This window comes from Neofelis nebulosa, chromosome 5 (assembly GCF_028018385.1).
Source record: "Neofelis nebulosa isolate mNeoNeb1 chromosome 5, mNeoNeb1.pri, whole genome shotgun sequence".
In the NCBI taxonomy this organism is placed as follows: Eukaryota; Metazoa; Chordata; class Mammalia; order Carnivora; family Felidae; genus Neofelis; species Neofelis nebulosa.
In genome coordinates, this window is record NC_080786.1 from 150242478 (window position 1) to 150263619 (window position 21142).

The 21142-nt window shown below is 44.7% G+C and overlaps 2 protein-coding genes and 1 pseudogene across 2 annotated transcripts; all 3 read left to right on the plus strand.

Annotated features, from left to right (window-relative positions):
• The first annotated feature begins 1126 nt into the window (after nucleotides 1-1126).
• LOC131513216 (carbonyl reductase [NADPH] 1-like) lies at nucleotides 1127-2173 on the plus strand (annotated as a pseudogene).
• A 2211-nt stretch (nucleotides 2174-4384) lies between these two features.
• On the plus strand, nucleotides 4385-12603 carry LOC131512819 (carbonyl reductase [NADPH] 1-like). The gene is made up of 3 exons (XM_058731941.1): nucleotides 4385-4766; nucleotides 5332-5439; nucleotides 11933-12603. Exons 1-3 carry the CDS (start codon nucleotides 4478-4480, stop codon nucleotides 12412-12414), a joined length of 879 nt encoding a protein of 292 aa, XP_058587924.1. The 5' UTR covers nucleotides 4385-4477; the 3' UTR covers nucleotides 12415-12603.
• Nucleotides 12604-14945: 2342 nt separating this feature from the next.
• On the plus strand, nucleotides 14946-20792 carry LOC131512821 (carbonyl reductase [NADPH] 1-like). The gene is made up of 3 exons (XM_058731944.1): nucleotides 14946-15384; nucleotides 15933-16040; nucleotides 20248-20792. Exons 1-3 carry the CDS (start codon nucleotides 15096-15098, stop codon nucleotides 20727-20729), a joined length of 879 nt encoding a protein of 292 aa, XP_058587927.1. The 5' UTR covers nucleotides 14946-15095; the 3' UTR covers nucleotides 20730-20792.
• The last annotated feature ends 350 nt before the right edge of the window (nucleotides 20793-21142 follow it).

The window sequence follows — 21142 nt, forward strand, 5'->3', positions numbered from 1 at the left end:
GATAATATTTTTGAAAGTAAAATAAATATGATTAGTGGTCAGTAATAAAATCTGACAGGTGCTTATTAAACATTTGACAAATATGTTCCATTAAACTTACACTTAACATGCTGTAGATGAAAGGAAGGACTGGAATTGCTGACCCCTTTCTAAAAAGTGTTCACCTTAGAAAATAGTTACATTACTAAGAGAGTTTCTTTAACTCATTTTAATTATCTCTAAACACCACTTAATGAGAGTCACAGGGTCATGCATTGTCTCTCCCACTGAACTTGTATGGCACTGCCATTCTGTATTTCCAGGATATTGACATAAAACAGGGACAGTTTCCTAAATTTCTTGAAGCTCTTATCATTGGTACATTCTCATAACCTTTCTATTGGGCAAAAGATACTCATTTAAATACAAAAATAGTAAACTATTTATACATGTCAATAACAGCTCATTTTATGAATAACTATATTTTTAAAAAGAATTAGTGACAACTGTGAAATTGGTTTACATTTTTAATAGTTTTACTGAGATACAATTTATCATACACTTCACCCATTTCAAATATGCAATTCAGTGGAGTTTAGTATATGGACAGACTTGTGGAATGATCACCGCTTCAAGATTAGCATACGGTCATCACCCCGAGGAGAACCTGTGCCCTTAGCACCAGCCCTCTTTTCCTGAAATCCCACTACCTGAAGCAACCTCCAGTCTATTTTCTGTCTGAACATTTACTTTTCTGAACATCCTGTATAAAGAAAATCATATAATGAATAGTCACTTTTGTGACTGGCCACTTTCTTTTGGGTAATGTTACCAAGATTCATTCGTGTTGTAGCATTTCTTTCTATAGCACCTCTTTAACATGTGACTGTTCCACAGCCCCTTCCCATGACCATATTGCCTGGTAATTTCTCACTGCTCCCAGGTTGATGAAATCCCAGCATAGAGAAAATAGCCATGCACATTAGCCCATGAGGTGATTTGTTTTTACCTGGTTACAACAAAGCAACAGCCCACAAAACCATGCAGTCTGTTCTCCTACAAAAGGTAATCAATAAACTGATCAGTTGTTTGTTTGTTATAGACAACCATTCATAGAGCACTGGCCATGGGACAATAAGATGTTAAGATGGTCTCAAAGGCGACCTGTGAAGAAAAGTGGTTCTCTACTCATAATTGCAGTGAGTGCCCCTCACATTCAGATGGCATGTTCCCGTATAAATCGCTCTCTTTTCTTTTGTTTTTAATTTATTTTTAGTTTTGAGACAGAGAGAGACAGAGCATGAGCAGGGGAGGGGCAGAGAGAGAGGCAGACACAGAATCCGAAGCAGGCTCCAGGCTCTGAGCTATCAGCACAGAGCCCGACGCGGGGCTCGCACCCACGGACCATGAGTTCATGACCCGAGCCAAAGTCAGCCACTGAACCGACTGAGCCACCCAGGTGCCCCTCAATCTCTTTTCTTTATGGGACATCTGGGCACTGTGCTCTCCGGTAGATCATTTCTATGACATCATCTGAGACATTATGAGTGTTACAAAGGTCAAAACTGTACCGTATCTTTCACTTATATAAGAAGACTACATTAACACTCTTAGCATACTGCTAATTGTCTCCCAAATGGACAAATGCAGGAATTTTGGTACTCATCACTCTCATGCATGTGATTCTATGTGACTATTTGTGTTGTATTTTAGGCAGTGTGGTCACTGTGTCTAGCATAACGAGCTTCATAGCTCTTAAGAACTGCAGCTCAGAACTGCAGAACTCCAGAAGTGAGACCATCACAGAGGAGGAGCTGGTGGGGCTCATGGACAAGTTCGTGGAAGACACAAAGAGTGGGGTACACAGGAAGGAGGGCTGGCCTGATACGAGGACACTCACATATGGAGTGTCAAAGATGGGTGTCACCGTCCTGTCCAGAATCCATGCCAGGAAACTGAGTGAGCAGAGGAGGGGAGACTGGATCCTCCTGAATGCCTGCTCCCCTGGGTGGGTGAGAACAGACATGGGTGGACCTACAGCCATTAAAATCCCAGAATAAGGAGCAGAGACCCCTGTCTACTCGGCCCTTTTGCCTTCGCATGCTAAGGAGCCTCACGGGGAGTTTGTTACGGAGAAGAACGTTGAACAATGGGGACCCCACCCTCAGTTCCCTCCATGGGACCCATTATGATACTGCCACGATTTGACCAAAAGAACTCTTACACTGTGAACAATTTCCTTAACCAAAAAGATAAATAAATAAAAGGAAGAATCAGTGTCCATACCGAATACTCACAATGAATTGGCTACTAATTCTGTGAAGTCTTTTGTGATTTCTTCTGTGATATATAAGGGGAAAAAATGAAATTGATGAAAGTAATAAATGAACATCATAGATGAATAAACAGGTTAAGTAAATGTCCACGTGTGCAAATTGTTTCATGCCAACCAGCCCAAATTCTAACAGACCATAAGCTAGGTCAACAGAAGGGACAGTTTAACTCAGGGGTTGGTAAACATTAGTGAATGAGCCAAATAGTGAATATGGTTGCCTTTGTACACCAATGGTCTCTGTTGGACCTACTCAAATCTGCCGTTCTAGCTTGAAAGTCAACAGAGACGACTTACAATCTCATGAATGGGGTTGGGTATCCCTAGCCAGCATACTTTATCAGCCTCTACTATGACATGGGCAACCCCACCACAGATAGACATTCACTGTGGTCTCGTTAAATATCAAAGTCATTGGAGGAGAAGGAGCTGAAAGGTGTGAAATGGGAGTGGGCACTAGAGGCATATCCATGAGACAACCTGAGACAAGGGGGAAAAGGGAATATGGGTTGGTATCAGTGCATATGAAAGAATTACTGTCAAATCTCAAGGCTAATGTGCTATTCATGTAGGGATAAATGGCCACCAAGTGTGTAACATTAACACAGTTCAGCAAAGCCTCCACAGAAGATGAACATATAAGGAAAGTGAAATACTCATCATTGTTGGGGCTTGTTTGGTGGATACATGGGTGTCCGCAGTCCTATTCTTCCCACTTTTCTCTCTGAGAGCTTTCAAGACAAACATCTGGAAATAAAAAGGTCTTGGCTCTGCTGCCTTACGCGACGACCTTGAGCAAAACCCTGCCTGTTGCTGTCTGTCAATCTCCTCAAGTGTGCAATTCAGGGGAACTCATAGGATTGCCGAGAAGAGGAAAGGCACTAATACAGGTGAGCAGGCTGCAAACAAGGGCGGTGCAAAGTGCCCTCCGTAGGCGTCCCCGGACTGGGGCCTGACACCTCCAGGGCCCAGAGGGGAGCTTCTTGCTGCCCCACACCCAGCCTGGCTCCCGGGGGGCCTCCCACCACCTCCCACCCCTCCCAGAAGCATCCATGTGGTACAGACTCCCTCGTCTTGTGATTATTTTCCAGTCTTCACCAGGGGTTTCAGGCTGACAGAAATGAGAACTGATGGGCCCTGCAAGCAAGTGTGGACTAGGGTCCACACTTTAAAAGTCTTTCCCTTCAGAAGGGCTATGAATTTTCTCTCTGTTATTTGGCTTTTCTAAACGGACCCACGATGAATAACAAATTCTAGGACAAAACAGTAGCATGTCAACTGCTGGGTTGGAAATGTACCCCAGTATCACAGAGATCTTTTTTCCTTGATGCTTTAAAAATAACACCTATTTGTATATAACACGTAGCAACTGTGACCTTGGACAAACATAAGAAATAGGCAGTATAGGCGAACAGGAGATTATGTAACCATTAGATCAAACATTCCAAGCAACTCCTTGGCCACAGTAAGTGTTCATAAACATTCCCTCCCACTTGGGGCCCATTGGGAATTACACAGAAGGAGAAGCCCTGCTCACACCCCAGTCTCAGCACAGGACCTAATTCTCTGTTTCTCCCTTTTGAGATTCTCCTAAAAGAGCAAAGGGGACTGTGTTCTCAGACCAAAGGGGACTGTGTCCTCAGAGGCAGTTCCCCTGGGCAAGCAACTTCACTGCATCTTGGAAGAAAGCAACCTATCTCATTCTGCAAAGCAAGAAGGCAGGGGATATTGTCCCAAGACAATATACATACTCCTTCTTTACTTTTGAGGTTTTCCGAAAATAATTTTAACTCGCCTACCATGAATCACTAGCCCCCTATTAACCCAAAGCCAACCACCTTAGTTTGGGGAGCCCATCAGTCGACCTCAAGCCATTGCTTGGCTCAGAGGTAGCATCCTAAGAGGACACAGTCCTGGTTGGGCTCAGGGTACAGCCCCAGTAGGTATGGATTTGATACAGCTTCATTAAACTACTGGAACTCTGGCCCCTCCTTTCATGGAGGGATGGGGGTGGGGCTTCGGCTCTAGGAGTCACAGCGCTGGATCCAAGAACACAGTTCTACTGGCATCTCTGACTCTGGCCAGGTCTCCGCACCACTAGCCCTCGGCGTGGCCCACAGCACCGTCGGCTCCACACACAGGGCCTCCCTAGCAATCCACACAGTCATGTCGTCACACACCCGCGTGGCGCTGGTGACCGGGGCCAACAAGGGCATCGGCTTGGCCATCGTGCGTGACCTGTGCCGGCAGTTCTCCGGGGACGTGGTGCTCACGGCACGGGACGAGGCGCGGGGACGGGCGGCCGTGCAGCAGCTCCAGGCCGAGGGCCTGAGTCCGCGCTTCCACCTGCTGGACGTCGACGACCTGCAGAGCATCCGCGTCCTGCGTGACTTCCTGCGCAAGGAGTACAGGGGCCTGGACGTGTTGGTCAACAACGCGGGCATTGCCCTCGATAGTAAGAACGTGGGAACTCTTAGGCCAGGAGACCTCCCTTAGGGGACCAGCCAGGGTGGGTTTGGGGCTGGTGTCTAAACCGCTGCTCTGGGGTCCAGAGCTCTGAGGGGATCTAGAACAGCCTCCCTAGGGAAGAAGATGGACTGGAGACACAGGGAGAGCAGGACCCTCCAGCAGTTGCAAGCATCTCCAGCCAGAGGACCTTCACACTGGCATGGATCAGATTCTCAGGGACCTCACCCAGGTTTTTCCAAGTTTCTTTCTGATTGGATCTGAGTCATTTGGTAAATATTAACCTATTTTGCAATAAACAACATATTGTAAACAAAGATACACAGAAAACCCATTGTGCACCCTTCCCTTAGCATCCCCAAGTGGTGCCAAGTTACAAAGCTACACGGCATCAGCCAGCCAGATAATTCACACCGGGACAATAGTGTTACCTAACACAGAAATGGCTGAGAATTCACGTTTGCAAGTGAAAAAAAAAAAAATGTTATCGTCACTTCATGGAATATTCTCAGGAGGCAACTGCTTACTGACCTATTCTCCTTCTTCCTTACCAGTTGATGATCACACACCCTTACGTATTAAAGCAGAATTGACAATGAAAACAAACTTCTTTGGTACTCGAAACATGTGCACAGAACTGCTGCCTCTAATGAAACCCCAAGGTAGGTGTGATCAGGGGCCCAAGCAGCGCCATTTCTGGAATGATCTGGCTCCTGCCTCTCTGACCTTATCTAAGGGCCCTGCTCCCTCTCGCTTCTCAACCACACCTGCTTCACTGCTGTGTCCCCACCACACAGGTGCCCTTCTCCTCAGGACTCTGTACACGTGTGTCCAGCAGCAAGCAGTGTCTTCTGTCCTGCTGGCCTTTCACAACTGGCTCTTTCTTCTCCTTCACATCTTCATTTCAAATTCTCCTCACAAAGGCCTTTCCTGCCTCTGTACCCCTCACAGGTGCACTTCCCTGGGAATTCCTTCCTGGACCCTTTCTCTTCCTTCTGCCTTCCTCTGAGTGATTTTATTCAGGCTAGTGGACTCTTCACCATCCAAACTTCTCAGGCTCCCCTAAAATCTGTCACCTGCCTAGAACATTCCCTAGAGCATTCTCTTCCTACCTCTCCTTCTCCTCAGGATGCCCTCCCTTCCCTCCTCAGATCCGACCCCTCCAGCTGCCCACCCAACCCCCCACCTAAACATCTCAAATGTGTCCAGATGGCACCTGTGATTTCCCAATATCATCCTGGTCACGGACCACTCCATCCACCCACCATGAAAAATGAGGTCATCATGCCTACCTCCTGATTATCACTGACCAGGTCCTAACAGTTGTCCTATAGATTTTGTCCCCCAAGCTTCCAACTTGGGGGAAAGCTTCCAGCTTTCTCCATCCTAACTCTCCAACAGAGACTCGGCTGTCATTTCTGGACAATTGAAACCTTCCTAAGAGATGCTGCTTCTTCTGTCTTTTCCTTTCTGGTTATTCTCCGTACTCCCTGAGTGCTCACTTTCTCGCAAAAGTCCTTCAAGAGCAAAGTCCAATCCTGAGCACAACTCGTAGCGATCTCTGTCGTCAGACCTAATAAGTCCAGGCCCATCAACTTCCCTTCACCTTGATCATTGTTTGCACAAACAAACTGCCACAATTCCTTGGTTGTAAACTACTGCAATATTTACCCCCACGTTAATGTGATGGGGAACCACCACCCGTTCAGTACACTAATTAAATAAGCTGATACTTTTAGAAAGATTAGGATGTCTGGCTTGAATGAGTACGTGCGTGTACAGTTTACTCTCAGTTCTGCCTCCATTGCCTCTTCATTCCTGGAAACTTCCATCACTTCTTCTACCACTGGCTTCATTGGCACCCAAAGGGCAGCTCTCAAATGTCCCCCGACTCCTTTACTCACCACAACGTTGATGTTGGACGAGTCCTGTGTGCCAGCATCACACATCCTACACATATTCCCCTTAAAAGGCAAAAATCATACTCTGGCTGGTTGTTTTCTCACTTACTAAGCAGTGTGGGTGTCTGCTGTGTATTTGGCCTCGGGCCAGAATGAGGAATGAGTGTTCTTCTGCATTTGCTAAGGCAGGCTCTAATCAAATATTGATCTTGCCTCAGGAAAACTAGACTCAGGGACATGGAAATGCAAGCTATATTCTCAGTGTAAGACCAGGGTTCCCTTGCCTTTGGAAATAAGAGAGTTCTTCCATTATTTGAGGGGATGGCAGCCACAGTGGTTCATGTTATCAGAACATTACCCTCTTTGGGGAGACTATCTGGGAGAAGTCCTAGCTAGGGCAGCCAAAGGAAATGCTGTCCCTCCTCCCCCATACTTCAGAAACCAGGATACAAAGAACAATCTCCAATGACACCCACCAGGTCTCTGCGGGTCAGAACACATGCAAAAGGCCAACGTGTGCTCTGTTTTTAGGTGTGTAAGGACAAACCAAAAGACAGAATTGTGACTTTAAGGATATTTAGAGATAGTAAATGTTGATTCTTCTTATTTTTTTAACCAACTGAATCATCCAGGCACCCCATTCTTACATTTTTTTCAGATTATTTATTTATTTATTTATTTATTTTGAGAGAGAGAGAGAGGAAGAGAGAGAGCCAGTAGGGAGAGGCAGAGAGAGTAGGAGAGAGAGAAGCCAGCCCCATGCTTTCATTGCAGAGCCCAAAGGAGCCTTGAACTCATGAGCCAAGAGATCATGACCTGAGCAAAATTAAGAGTTGACGCTTAAACAACTGAGCCACTCAGGGACTCCAATTCTTCTTATATTTTAATCCTCTTTTCAATAACAGTTTTAGTTAAACCATTTAGGCAGAAAATGAAGATAAGAACTTAAAACAACCAGGTGCCTATCACCAGTCTTAACCATGCAATTAGTATCAAAGTCATATAAATCCCTCCCCACATTCCATATCGTTTCACTCTCATTCCACCAAAATTCCTATTCCTGAATTTGAAAGATATTCTCTTTAAAAGGATAAGCTGTTGTTATTCTTTCACTCTTTAAATTATACTCTACATTTATTTCAAAAAGATATTAAGGTGGGGCGCCTGGGTGGCGCAGTCGGTTAAGCGTCCGACTTCAGCCAGGTCACGATCTCGCGGTCTGTGAGTTCGAGCCCCGCGTCAGGCTCTGGGCTGATGGCTCGGAGCCTGGAGCCCATTTCCGATTCTGTGTCTCCCTCTCTCTCTGCCCCTCCCCCGTTCATGCTCTGTCTCTCTCTGTCCCAAAAATAAATAAAAAACGTTGAAAAAAAAAAGATATTAAGGTATAATCATCTCTAAGGAATTGAACAAACATTGGAAAGCTGAGCACTCTTGCTCATCAGATATAAGCTTAAAATACTAGGCAATAATATGGTCTTATTAAGGCTACTGTTAGCAAAGAAACCTTACAGAAGTTGTTCTCAACCTTCCTTTGAGAAGGTACTGCTTTGCAATATCCTGTAGTCTTAAAAACCACTAGACAAATTTGGACAGAAAGTGACAATAGCAAATGTATCTCACTCACACTCACTCTGACATATTGATTCTAGAAGGGATAGGTGGCTGGACATTTCTAGGTGTGATGTGCTAGGCATTTTATATATGGTCCCCATTAAGAACCTGGAGGAATAATGGATTTCAAGGTCACAAGCACAGCTGGCTGAAGACCGAGGTCATGCGACATCCAAACTAGTGGTTCTTCCCACTACTCAAGGTCCTCAAATCATTTTCCCTACATCTCGCTTCTTCAGATGAAGCCTTACCCAGTAAGGCAAGGGAAACAGAAAATAAAAGGACTCTGCTCTATTGGGCCAATGCCTTCCTTATCGCAAGACCCCCAGGTACCTCAGGGAAAACCACAGGAGGCACATTTCAAAACTTGAAGTGTTTTCTGAAAAACTCTTATCAGTCAAGACACTAAAGAACTGGTCCTCTTGATATTAGAAAACATGGATCTTCCAGGGAATGTGACAAATGTTAAATCATCAAAGGTCATGAGAACCAGCTTGGACTTACAGATTCTGAATAGCCTTGAGAGTCAAATACTGCCCTTGAAGTTTGTGACCCCAGATGAGATGACGTCTAAAATAGCTTGTGTTGTGGAGATCACTGTGGCTGTGCTTTAGGACACTGAAGTCTGGAGAGGGAGAGATGTTCCTAAATAGATCCCTGGCCACATACAGAGTAATGGCCTGGATAGACTATAAGCCTGAGACACACGCCAGCCCCACCAGAACAAGAGTCCTTCCGTATCTGGGTGACATGTTTTCACGCTGATTGTGACGGGGCAATTCCTTCACACGCTACCTCATACAGGTCACACACTTACAGTCACACATCCAGTCTCTTTTGCACACACTCACATGCAGACATACGACACACTCAAATGCACTCACACACCCTTATCACAAGGTCTTATGGATGGTCCATAAACTTCTTTTCTTTTAAGTTTACTTACTTATATTTGACAGAGAGGGCACGAGTGAGGGAGGGGCAGAGAGCGAGAACGAGCATCCCAAGCAGGCTCCAAACTGTCAGCACAGAGCCCAACGCGGGGCTCCAACCCACGAACCGTGAGATCATGACCTGAGCTGAAATCAAGAAGCAGTTGCTTAACTGACTAAGCCATCCAGGCGCCCCACCCTTAAACTTCGTAGCGCACGGGCTGCGTGCATTCCAGCTCAGAGTCCTCAAAATGACACATGAAAGCCATGAGTCTACTCTGGAGACCAAATGTTTGGATCAGACACTTGGCTGTATAAACTCCATAAGTACTTCCTATTCCTGCACTTGTGTTTCCTGTCCTGAGCTGTCACACCAGAAGGGTCTACCAACTCACCCAGCTCTCAGGTGAAGCCCGCTGACAGCCAGCCTGCCACTTGCAGATGTGGTCAGTGCAGGGGACAGGCCTGGGTTGAGGGAATGGTTGCAGCATCTACTATGAGGAATTTACCTACGAAACCTTTTACTCCCTGCCAGGCTTCCCTCATATACACAGGTAACCATTTTCACACCTGATACTGGACTTCCTGAGAGGGACAACACAGAATAGACAAGAGGGAAACAGCTTACAGACAGTTAGTAGAGTTTCTCCATTACTGACTATACTAAAGGTACATAAGAAAATGGCTCCAAGCCCCTACGAGTAATGTTGCTGTCTTTCAGGTATACCAGTTACCCATTGTGGGTTCCTCTGCCCCTGTCTTATTTCATACACTTCTGTGTTTTGCAAATTTGAATCATTAATGTGTATTGTTTTTATTGTGAGACAGGCAGATGATATTTTTGAAAATACAATAAATCTAATTATTGGTATGTAATAAAACCTGAGAGGTGCTTACTAAAACATTTCACAAATAAGTTCCATTAAGCTGACACTTAACATGTCGTAGATGAAAGGAAGGACTGGAATAACTGACCCCTTTCTAAAAGGTGTTTATGCTCTTTCCATAATTTGGCTATTGCTGAAAGTGCTGCTACAAACATTGGGGTACATGTGCCCCTAGGCATCAGCACTCCTGTATCCCTTGGGTAAATTCCTGGCAGTGCTATTGCTGGGTCAATGGATAAAGAAGATGTGGTTTATATATATAATGGAATACTACTTGGCAATGAGAAAGAATGAAATCTAGCCATTTGTAGCAATATGGGTGGAACTAGAGGGTATTATGCTAAGTGAAATAAGCCAGGCAGAGAAAGACAGATACCATATATTTTCACTCATATGTGGATCTTGAGAAACTTAACAGAAGACCATGGGGGGGCAGAAGGGGAAAAAAAAGTAACAGAGAGGGAGGGAGGCAAACCATAAGAGACTCTTAAGGACTGAGAACTAAGGGTAGATGGGGGGGTGAGGGAGAGGGGAAAGTGGGCGATGGGCAGAGAGGAGGGCTATAGTGTCATGCATTCTCTTTTTCAAGAAACTTGTATGGCACTGCCATTCCTTATTGGGATGGAGCTCAGAGTTAACTGACTATGACTGTTCTTCCTGAATATTTTCATAAAACAGGGACAGTTTGCTAATTTTAGTGAAGCTCTTATTGTTCATAAATTCTCATAACCTTTCTATTAAGCTAAAGATACTCATGTAAATAGAAAAATAGTAAACTATTTATACATGTCAATATAAGTTCACTTTTATGAATACTGACTATATTTTTGAAAAAGAATTAGTGAGAACTGTGAGATTAACACTGTTAACAGATTTACAGAGATACAATTCACACATCCTACACTTCACCCATTTCAGGTATGCAATTCAGTGGAGTTTAATAAATGGACAGAGGTGTGGAGCAATCACGACTTCAAGATTAGCACACTGTCATCACCCCAAGGAGAACCTGTGCCCTTAGCACCAGCCCTCTGGTCTCACATTCCCACTGTCCTAGCAACCTCCAATCTATTTTCTGTCTGAACATTTACTTTTCTGGACATCCCATATATAAAGAATCATATAATGAGTAGTCTTTTGTGACTGACCACTTTCTTTTGGGTAATGTTATCAAGATTCATCCATGTAGTAGCATTTCTTTTTATGGCATCTCTTTAACATGTGACTTTTCCATCGCCCCTTCCCGTGACCATATTGCCTGGTGTTTTCTCACTGCTCCCGAGTTGATGAAATCCCAACATAGAGGAAATAGCCACGCACATTAGCCCGTGAGGTGATTTGTTTTTGCCTGGTTACAGCAGAGCAACAGCCCACACCATGCAGTTTTTCTCCTTCAAAAGGTCATCATTAAACTGATCAGTTGTTTGTTGGTTGATAGACACTTGTTCATAGAGCACTGGCCATGGGACCATAAGATGTTAAGATGATCTCAAAGGTGACCTGTGAAGAAAAGTGGTTCTCTACTCATGATTGCAGTGAGTGCCTCCTTACCTTCAGATAGCATGTTCCTAAATAAATCACTCTCTCCTCTTAATGGGACACCTGGGCACTGCACTCCCCATTAGATCATTTCTCTGATATCATCTGAGACATTATGAGTGTTACAAGGTTCAAGACTGTATCGTGTCCATCACCTATATAAGAAGACTACATTAACACTCCTAGGAAACTGGTAATTGTCTCCCAAATGGACAAATGCAGGAATTTTGGTACTCATCATTCTCGTGCATGCAATTCTATGTGACTATTTGTGTTGTATTTTAGGCAGAGTGGTCAATGTGTCTAGTATAATGAGCTTGGTAGCTCTTAAGAACTGCGGCCCAGGACTGCAGCAGAAGTTCAGAAGTGAGACCATCACAGAGGAGGAGCTGGTGGGGCTCATGAACAAGTTTGTGGACGATGTAAAGAACAGAGTGCACCAGAACGAGGGCTGGCCTGATATCCAAATACCTACATATGGAGTGTCAAAGATGGGTGTCACCGTCCTGTCCAGAATCTATGCCAGGAAACTGAGTGAGCAGAGGAGGGGAGACAGGATCCTCCTGAATGCCTGCTGCCCTGGGTGGGTGAGAACAACCATGGGTGGACCTACAGCCATTAAAAGCCCAGAAGAAGGAGCAGAGACTCCCGTCTACTTGGCCCTTTTGCCCCCAGATGCCAAGGAGCCTCACGGGGAGTTTGTTATGGAGAAGAAAGTTGAACAATGGGGACCCCCCTCTCAGTTCCCTTCATGGGTCCCGTTATGATACAGTCATGATTTGACCAAACAGATTACACTGTCTACAATGTCCTTATCCACGTCAAGTACTCACATTGAATTGGTTACTAATTCTGTGAAGTCTTCTGTGATTTCTTCCATAATATATGAGAACAAAAAGTGGAATTAATGACCATAATGAATGAACATCATAGATGAATAAACAATTCTAAGTAGATGTCCACATGTGCAGATTACCCCTTGCCAACCAGCCCAAAAAATTAACAGAACCTAAGTTAGGTCAAGAGAAGGGACAATTTAACACAGGGGTTCATAAACATTAGTGTATGTGCCAGATGGTGAATATTTTGCCTTTGCAGGTGAATGGCCTCCGTTGGACCTACTCAAATCTGCTGTTTAGCTTGAAAGTCACCATAGATGATATATAGACCCGTAAGGGGGTGAGATTTCCCTAGCCAGCATACTTTATCAGCCTCTACTATGACATGGGCAACCCCACCACAGATAGACATTCACTGTGGTCTCGTTAAATATCAAAGTCATTGGAGGAGAAGGAGCTGCAAGGTGTGAAATGGGAGTGGGCACTAGAGGCATATCCATGAGACAACCTGAGACAAGGGGGAAAAGGGAATATGGGTTGGTATCAGTGCATATGAAAGAATTACTGTCAAATCTCAAGGCTAATGTGCTATTCATGTAGGGATAAATGGCCACCAAGTGTGTAACATTAACACAGTTCAGCAAAGCCTCCACAGAAGATGAACATATAAGGAAAGTGAAATACTCATCATTGTTGGGGCTTGTTTGGTGGATACATGGGTGTCCGCAGTCCTATTCTTCCCACTTTTCTCTCTGAGAGCTTTCAAGACAAACATCTGGAAATAAAAAGGTCTTGGCTCTGCTGCCTTACGCGACGACCTTGAGCAAAACCCTGCCTGTTGCCGTCTGTCAATCTCCTCAAGTGTGCAATTCAGGGGAACTCATAGGATTGCCGAGAAGAGGAAAGGCACTAATACAGGTGAGCAGGCTGCAAACAAGGGCGGTGCAAAGTGCCCTCCGTAGGCGTCCCCGGACTGGGGCCTGACACCTCCAGGGCCCAGAGGGGAGCTTCTTGCTGCCCCACACCCAGCCTGGCTCCCGGGGGGCCTCCCACCACCTCCCACCCCTCCCAGAAGCATCCATGTGGTACAGACTCCCTCGTCTTGTGATTATTTTCCAGTCTTCACCAGGGGTTTCAGGCTGACAGAAATGAGAACTGATGGGCCCTGCAAGCAAGTGTGGACTAGGGTCCACACTTTAAAAGTCTTTCCCTTCAGTGGCGCTTGGGTGGCTCAGTCGGTTAAGTGTCCGACTTCAGCTCAGGTCATAATCTCACGGTCCGTGAGTTCGAGCCCCGCATCGGGCTCTGTGCTGACAGCTCAGAGCCTGGAGCCTGCTTTGAATTCTGTGTCTCCCTCTCTCTCTGACCCTCCCCCGTTCATGCTCTCTGTCTCAAAAATAAATAAACAAAAATTAAAAGAAAAAAGTCTTTCCCTTCAGAAGGGCTATGAATTTTCTCTCTGTTATTTGGCTTTTCTAAACAGACCCACGATGAATAACAAATTCTAGGACAAAACAGTAGCATGTCAACTGCTGGGTTGGAAATGTACCCCAGTATCACAGAGATCTTTTTTCCTTGATGCTTTAAAAATAACACCTATTTGTATATAACACGTAGCAACTGTGACCTTGGACAAACATAAGAAATAGGCAGTATAGGCGAACAGGAGATTATGTAACCATTAGATCAAACATTCCAAGCAACTCCTTGGCCACAGTAAGTGTTCATAAACATTCCCTCCCACTTGGGGCCCATTGGGAATTACACAGAAGGAGAAGCCCTGCTCACACCCCAGTCTCAGCACAGGACCTAATTCTGTTTCTCCCTCTTGAGATTCTCCTAAAAGAGCAAAGGAGTCTGTGTCCTCCGACAGTTCCCCTGTAAAAGTAATTTCACTGAGGGGCGCCTGGGTGGCTCAGTCTGTTGAGCGTCCGACTTCGGCTCAGGTCATGATCTCACGGTCCGTGAGTTTGAGCCCCGTATCCGGCTCTGTGCTGACAGCTCAGAGCCTGGAGGCTGTTTTGGATTCTGCGTCTCCCTGTCTCTCTCTGCCCCTCCCCCACTCATGCTCTGTCTCTCTCTCTCTGTCAATAATAAGTAAACATTACAAATTAAAAAAAAAGTAATTTCACTGCATCTTGGAAGAAAGCATCCATTCCCATTCTACAGAAGAAGGACATGTTCCTGAGACAATATCTGTACTCCTTTTTTTCTGTTGAGGTTTCTCCAAAATAATATTAGTTCACTTACCATGCATCTCTAGCCCCTACTAACCTATGACCAACACCTTTCTTTGGATAGCAAAGCAGTCCAACCAGAACTAATGCTGGGCCCAGAGGACAGATCCTAAGAGGACACAGTCCCGGTTGGCCTCAGGGTGCAGCCCCAGGAGGTACAGATTTGTTATAGCGTCATTAGGAAACCTTCTGGAATATTGTCCCCTCCTTTCATAGAAGAACGAAGGCGGGGCCTCGGGCTCTAGGACTCACAGCACTGGATCCCAGAAACAGTTTTGCTGGCATCTCTGACTGTGGCCAGGCCTTGCCCTCGGTTTGGCCCACAGCTCCATCCGCTACACACACAGAGCCTCACTTGCGTTCCACACAGCTATGTGTTCAGACACCCGCGTGGCGCTGGTGACCGGGGCCAACAAGGGCATCGGCTTGGCCATCGTGCGTGACCTGTGCCGGCAGTTCTCCGGGGACGTGGTGCTCACGGCACGGGACGAGGCGCGGGGACGGGCGGCCGTGCAGCAGCTCCAGGCCGAGGGCCTGAGTCCGCGCTTCCACCTGCTGGACATCGACGACCTGCAGAGCATCCGCGCCCTGCGTGACTTCCTGCGCAAGGAGTACGGGGGATTGGACGTGCTGGTCAACAATGCAGCCGTCTTCTTTGACAGTAAGGACGTGGGAACTCTTAGTTCAGGAGACTTCCCTTAGGGGACCACCCAGGGTGGGTTGGGGCCGGTGTGTGAACCGCTGCTCTAGGGCGTAGCTCAGAGGGGATCTTGAACGACCTCCCTAGGTAAGAAGATAGTCAGGAGGCACAGGGAGAGCAGAACCCTCCAGAAGTTGCAAGCCTTTCCAGCCAGAGAACTTTGGCATTGTCATGGATCAGACTCTCAGGGACCTCCCCCAGGTTGTTGCAAGCTACTCTCATGGGACTTGAGCGTCTCCATGAATTTTTAAATTATTACTAAATATACAAAACCCCACAGGGCCACATGAAGAGATACCATTGCACCTTACCTTAGCGTCTTGCAGTGAGTGGTGTCAACCTACAAAGCCACCCAGCATCAACCAGTCAGATAATAAATGTTGGGATAAACTGTTCACTATCCTACACACTATTGAGAATTCACCCGATTACACACAAATGCTATTGTCACTGCATCAAATTTTCTCAATGGCTACTACTTATTAACCTATTCTCCTTCTCCCTACAAGTTGGTGACCCCACCCCCTTACATATTCAAGCAGAAGTGACGATGAAAACAAACTTCTTTGGTACCCGAGACGTGTGCACAGAACTGCTGCCTCTAATGAGACCCCAAGGTAGGTTAATTGTTAACCAGATCTCTATGGGCTCAGAATCCATTCAAAAGGCCAATGTTTGCTCTGTTTCTTGACATGGAAAGACAAACCAAAAGACAGAATTATGGCCTTAAGGACATTGAGGGAGAGTAGATATTATCATTTTTTAATCCTTTCTTCAAAAAGAGGTTTACTGAAATAATGTAGCCACAAAAACAAAATAAGAATCTACAACACCCAGGTGCTCACCACCAATCTTAACTAGGCAATCAGTATCAAGGCCATGTAATCCCCTTCGCACATTCCATATCTTTTCCCTCCCATTCCCCCAAATTCCTATTGCTGAATTTAAAGGATACTCTCCTTAAAGGGATGAGCTGTTGTTCTTTTTTCTCTGTAAATTATACCAGGCACTTATCTCAAAAAAGATATGAAGGTATAAGCTGTGGTGCCTCAATGGCTCAGTCAGTTAAGCGTCTGACTCTTGATTTCACCTCATGTCATGATCTCACAGTTTCGTGAATTCAAGCCCCACATCGGCCTGTTTGCTGACAGCACAGAGCCTGCTTGAGATTCTCCCTCTCTCTCTGACCCTCCCCTGCTCACACTCTCTGTCTTTATAAAAAATAAGTAACACATAAACACACAAAAAGATATTAAGATATAAACATCTCTGAAGAATCGAGCAAACATTGGAAATCTGAGCACTCTTGTTCATTAGATATAAGGTTCAAGTAAAGATGGAAATACAGTCTTGTTAAGGCTACACTTACCCAGGAAACTTAGAAAAGTTGCTCTCAACCTTCACATGAGAAGATACTGCTTTGAAATATCCTGTAGACTGAAAAACCACTAGAGAAATTTGGAGAGAAAGTTACAATAGCAAATGTATCTCACTCACACTCACCCTGACATATTGATTCTAGAAAGGATAGGTGGCTGGACATTTCTAGGTGTGATGTGCTAGGCATTTTATATATAGTCCCCATTAAGAACCTGGAGGAATGATGGATTTCAAGGTCACAAGCACAGCTGGTTGAAGACCGAGGTCATGTGACATCCAAACTAGTGGTTCTTCCCACTACTCAAGGTCCTCAAATCATTTTCCCTACATCTCCGTTCTTCAAATGAAGCCTTACCCAGTAAGACAAGGGAAACAGAAAATAAAAGGACTCTTCTTGATTGGGTCAATGTCTTCCTTATCACAGGACTCCCAGGTACCTCAGGGAAAACCACAGGAGGCATATTTTAAAACTTTGAAGTGTTTTCTGAAAACCTCTTATCGCTCAAGAGACTGAAGAAATGGTAATCTTAATATCAGAAAACATGAATCTTTCAGGGAATGTGATGAATGTGAAATCATCAAAGGTCACAAGAACCAGCTTGTACCTACAAACTCTGAATTTCCTTGAGAGTCAAATATTGCCCTTGAAGTTTGTGACGCCAGATGAGTGATGATGTCTAAAATGCCCTGTGTTGTGTAGATCACTGTGGCTCTGCTTGAGGACAGTGAGGTTTGGAGAGTAGGAGATAGTGAGAGATTTCCTAACAATAGATCCCTGGTCACATACAGAGTAATGGTCTGGATAAACTGTAAGCCCAACATACAACCTGGCCCCAGCAGTGCGCAAGAGTCCTTTCTGACCTAGGTGACGTGCTTTTCACAGTGACTATGACAGGGCAATCCTTTTACACACGATCTCACACACAGTGTCACACACTCACAGTCACATTCACATACAGTCTCTTTCACACACACTCGCATTCACACAAATCTCACACACTCCTGTGAACTCACACACCCTTAACATAAGGATGTCAGGAGGGCCCATACACTCCTTGGCACACAGTCTGTGTGCCTTCCAGTTCAGAGTCCTCAAAATAACACTTGAAAACCATGAGTCCACTATGATGACAAAAATGTTTGGATCAGGGACTCTGCTGTGTAAACTCTAAAAGTACTTCCCAATCCTGTGTGTGTCCTGTCCTGAGCTGTCAGACTGAAAGGGTCTAAAGGGTCCCACTTCTAAGGGGAAGCCCCCTGACAACCACCCTGCCCACTTGCAGATGTGGTCAGTGCAGGGGACAGGCCTGGGTTGAGGGAATGGTTGCAGCATCTACTACAAGGAATTTACCTACAAAACCTTTTACTCCCTGTCAGGCTTCCCTCAAATACACAGGTAAGCATTCTCACAGGTGATTCTAGACTTCCCAAGACAGACAATATAGAAGAGAAACAGGGTATCTTTATTACAAACAGCCTGTAGAAGTTAGAAGAATTTCTCCATCTACTGACTATACTAAAGGTATGTAAGAAATAGTTCCTAGCCCCTATGAGTAAATGCATTGGCCTTTCTGGTATACCAGTTACCCCAGTGTGGGTTCCTCTGCCCCAGTCTTGTTCTTTTTCAAAGATTTCTTTCTCTCTGTTGCAATTTTGAATCATGAAACATAGTTTATTATATTATTACCCAGGCATATAATATTTTTGAAAATAAAATAAATATGTTTACTGGTAAGTAATAAAACCTGAGAGGTGCTTCTGAAACATTTGACAAACATGTTCTGTTAATCCTACACCAAATACGCTGTAGATGAAAGGAAGGACTGGAATAACAGACCCCTTTCTAAAAGGTGTTCAGCTTAGAAAACTGTTACATTAATAAGATAGTTTATATAATTCATTTTCATTGTCTCTAAACACCACCAATGAGAACCACAGGGTCATGCATGATCTCTCCCACTGAACTTGTATGGCACTGCCATTCCTTAGTGGGATGGAGGTCAGAGTTAAGTGACCATGACTGTCTTTCCTGGATATTTACATGAAAAAGGGAGAGTTTCCAAATTTTCTTGTACCTTTTGACTTTTTTTTATAATCTAAAAGTACTCACTGAAATATAAAAATACAATCAATATTTAAATGTAAAAATAGTAAACTATATATGTCAATATAATGTCATTTTTATGACTACTGATATATTTTTTTTTTTAATTTTTTTTTTCAACGTTTTTTTATTTATTTTTTTTTTTGGGACAGAGAGAGACAGAGCATGAACGGGGGAGGGGCAGAGAGAGAGGGAGACACAGAACCGGAAGCAGGCTCCAGGCTCCGAGCCATCAGCCCAGAGCCTGACGCGGGGCTCGAACTCACGGACCGCGAGATCGTGACCTGGCTGAAGTCGGACCCTTAACCGACTGCGCCACCCAGGCGCCCCAACTGATATATTTTTAAAAAACAGTGAGTGAGAAACGTGTCATTGCTTTGCACCTTTAATAGCTTTATTGAGATAAAGTTCATCTACCATACACTTCACCCATTTCAGGCATGCAATTCACTGGACTTTAGTATTGACAGAGTTGTAGAACCATCACAACTTCAAGATTAACACACTGAAATCACCCTAAGGAGACCCTTTGCCCTTAGCTATCGGCCCTCTGTTACCCCTTTCCCCCTGCCCTAAGCAACCACCAATCTACTCCCTGTCTCTAGACTTCGTTGTTCTGGACATCTCATACACAGAATCGCATAACGAGTGGTGTTGTGTAACTGGCCTCTTTAACGCTGGACAATGTTGTCAGTTGTCATCCATGTTGTAGCATGTACTTCATTTCTTTTTATGGCATCTCTTTAACATGTCAGTTTTCCACTCCCTTCCACGACCACATTGCCTGGCATTCTGTCATTGCTCCCAAGTTGATGAAATCACAAACATAGAGAAAATAGCTTGCAAGTCCGCCCAGTGAGGTGATTTGCTTTTCCTGGCTCATCAGAGGGACAGCCTAGCAATGCAGTGCTGTCTTTCACCTTCGAAAGGCCTTCAATAAACTGATCAGCTCTTTGTTGGTCAATAAACATCTGTTCATACAACATCATCTAAGTGACCATAAGATTTTTAGGGGGTTTCCAAGGGGACCTGTGAAGGAAAAGTGAATCTCTATTCATGAATGAGTGAGTGCCTCCTTACAGTCCACTTAACATGTTACTGGATAAGCCATTTTCTTTTTTTTAGGGAACATCTGGGCACTGCCTCCCCATTAGATTCTTTTTTTGACATTATGTGAGATATTAAGGGTATAACAATTTTCATGTTCTTCGATTCGAGAGTCTTCATTAACACTCATAGAAAACTGGTAATTGTCTCCCAAATGGACAGATTTTAGCAAATTTGGTATTCATCGTTCTCATGGATGCCATTCTATGTGATTTATTTGTGTTGTATTTTAGGCAGAGTGGTCAATGTGTCTAGTATAATGAGCTTTGTAGCTCTTCAATACTGTAGCCCAGGACTGCAGCAGAAGTTCAGAAGTGAGACCATCACAGAGGAGGAGCTGGTGGGGCTCATGAACAAGTTTGTGGACGATGTAAAGAACAGAGTGCACCAGAACGAGGGCTGGCCTGATATGAAAGTAGTCACATATGGAGTGTCAGAGATGGGTCTCACAGTCCTGTCCAGAATCTATGCCAGGAAACTGAGTGAGCAGAGGAGAGGGGACAAGATCCTCCTGAATGCCTGCTGCCCTGGGTGGGTGAGAACAGACATGGGTGGGCCAAAAGGCATCAAAACCGTAGAAGAAGGAGCAGAGACTCCTGTCTACTTGGCCCTTTTGCCCTTGGATGCTAAGGGGCCTCACGGGGAGTTTGTTATGGAGAAGAAAGTTGAACAATGGGGACTCCGCCCTCAGTTCCCTCCATGGGTCCCATTATGATACTGCCATGATTTGACCAAACAGATTACACTGTCACCAATGTCCTTATAAAAAAAAAAAAAAGAAAGGAAGAAAAGAAGAGAAAAGAAAAAGGAAGAAAAGAAAAGAAAAGAAAAGAAAAGAAAAGAAAAGAAAAGAAAAGAAAAGAAATCATTATCCATATCAAGTACTCACACTGAATTGGCTACTAATTCTGTGAAATCTTTTGTGATTTCTTCTGTGATATATGAGTATAAAGAGTGGAATTAATGACTATAATGAATCAACATCATAGATGAATAAACAGTTCTAAGTAAATGTCCACGCGTATGCATTGTTTCTTGCCAACCAGTCCCAAAATCTAATAGGCCCTACTAGGTCAAGAGAAGGGACAGTTTAACTCAGAGGTTGGTAGACATTAGTGAAAGAGCCAT

Coding starts and splice junctions, on each gene's coding strand:
- LOC131512819 (XM_058731941.1), top strand. CDS start 4,478: ATGTCGTCACACACCCGCGTGGCGCTGGTGACCGGGGCCAACAAGGGC. Junction 4,767..5,331: donor CGCGGGCATTGCCCTCGATA/GTAAGAACGTGG, acceptor CTTCCTTACCAG/TTGATGATCACACACCCTTA. Junction 5,440..11,932: donor GCCTCTAATGAAACCCCAAG/GTAGGTGTGATC, acceptor GTTGTATTTTAG/GCAGAGTGGTCAATGTGTCT.
- LOC131512821 (XM_058731944.1), top strand. CDS start 15,096: ATGTGTTCAGACACCCGCGTGGCGCTGGTGACCGGGGCCAACAAGGGC. Junction 15,385..15,932: donor TGCAGCCGTCTTCTTTGACA/GTAAGGACGTGG, acceptor TCTCCCTACAAG/TTGGTGACCCCACCCCCTTA. Junction 16,041..20,247: donor GCCTCTAATGAGACCCCAAG/GTAGGTTAATTG, acceptor GTTGTATTTTAG/GCAGAGTGGTCAATGTGTCT.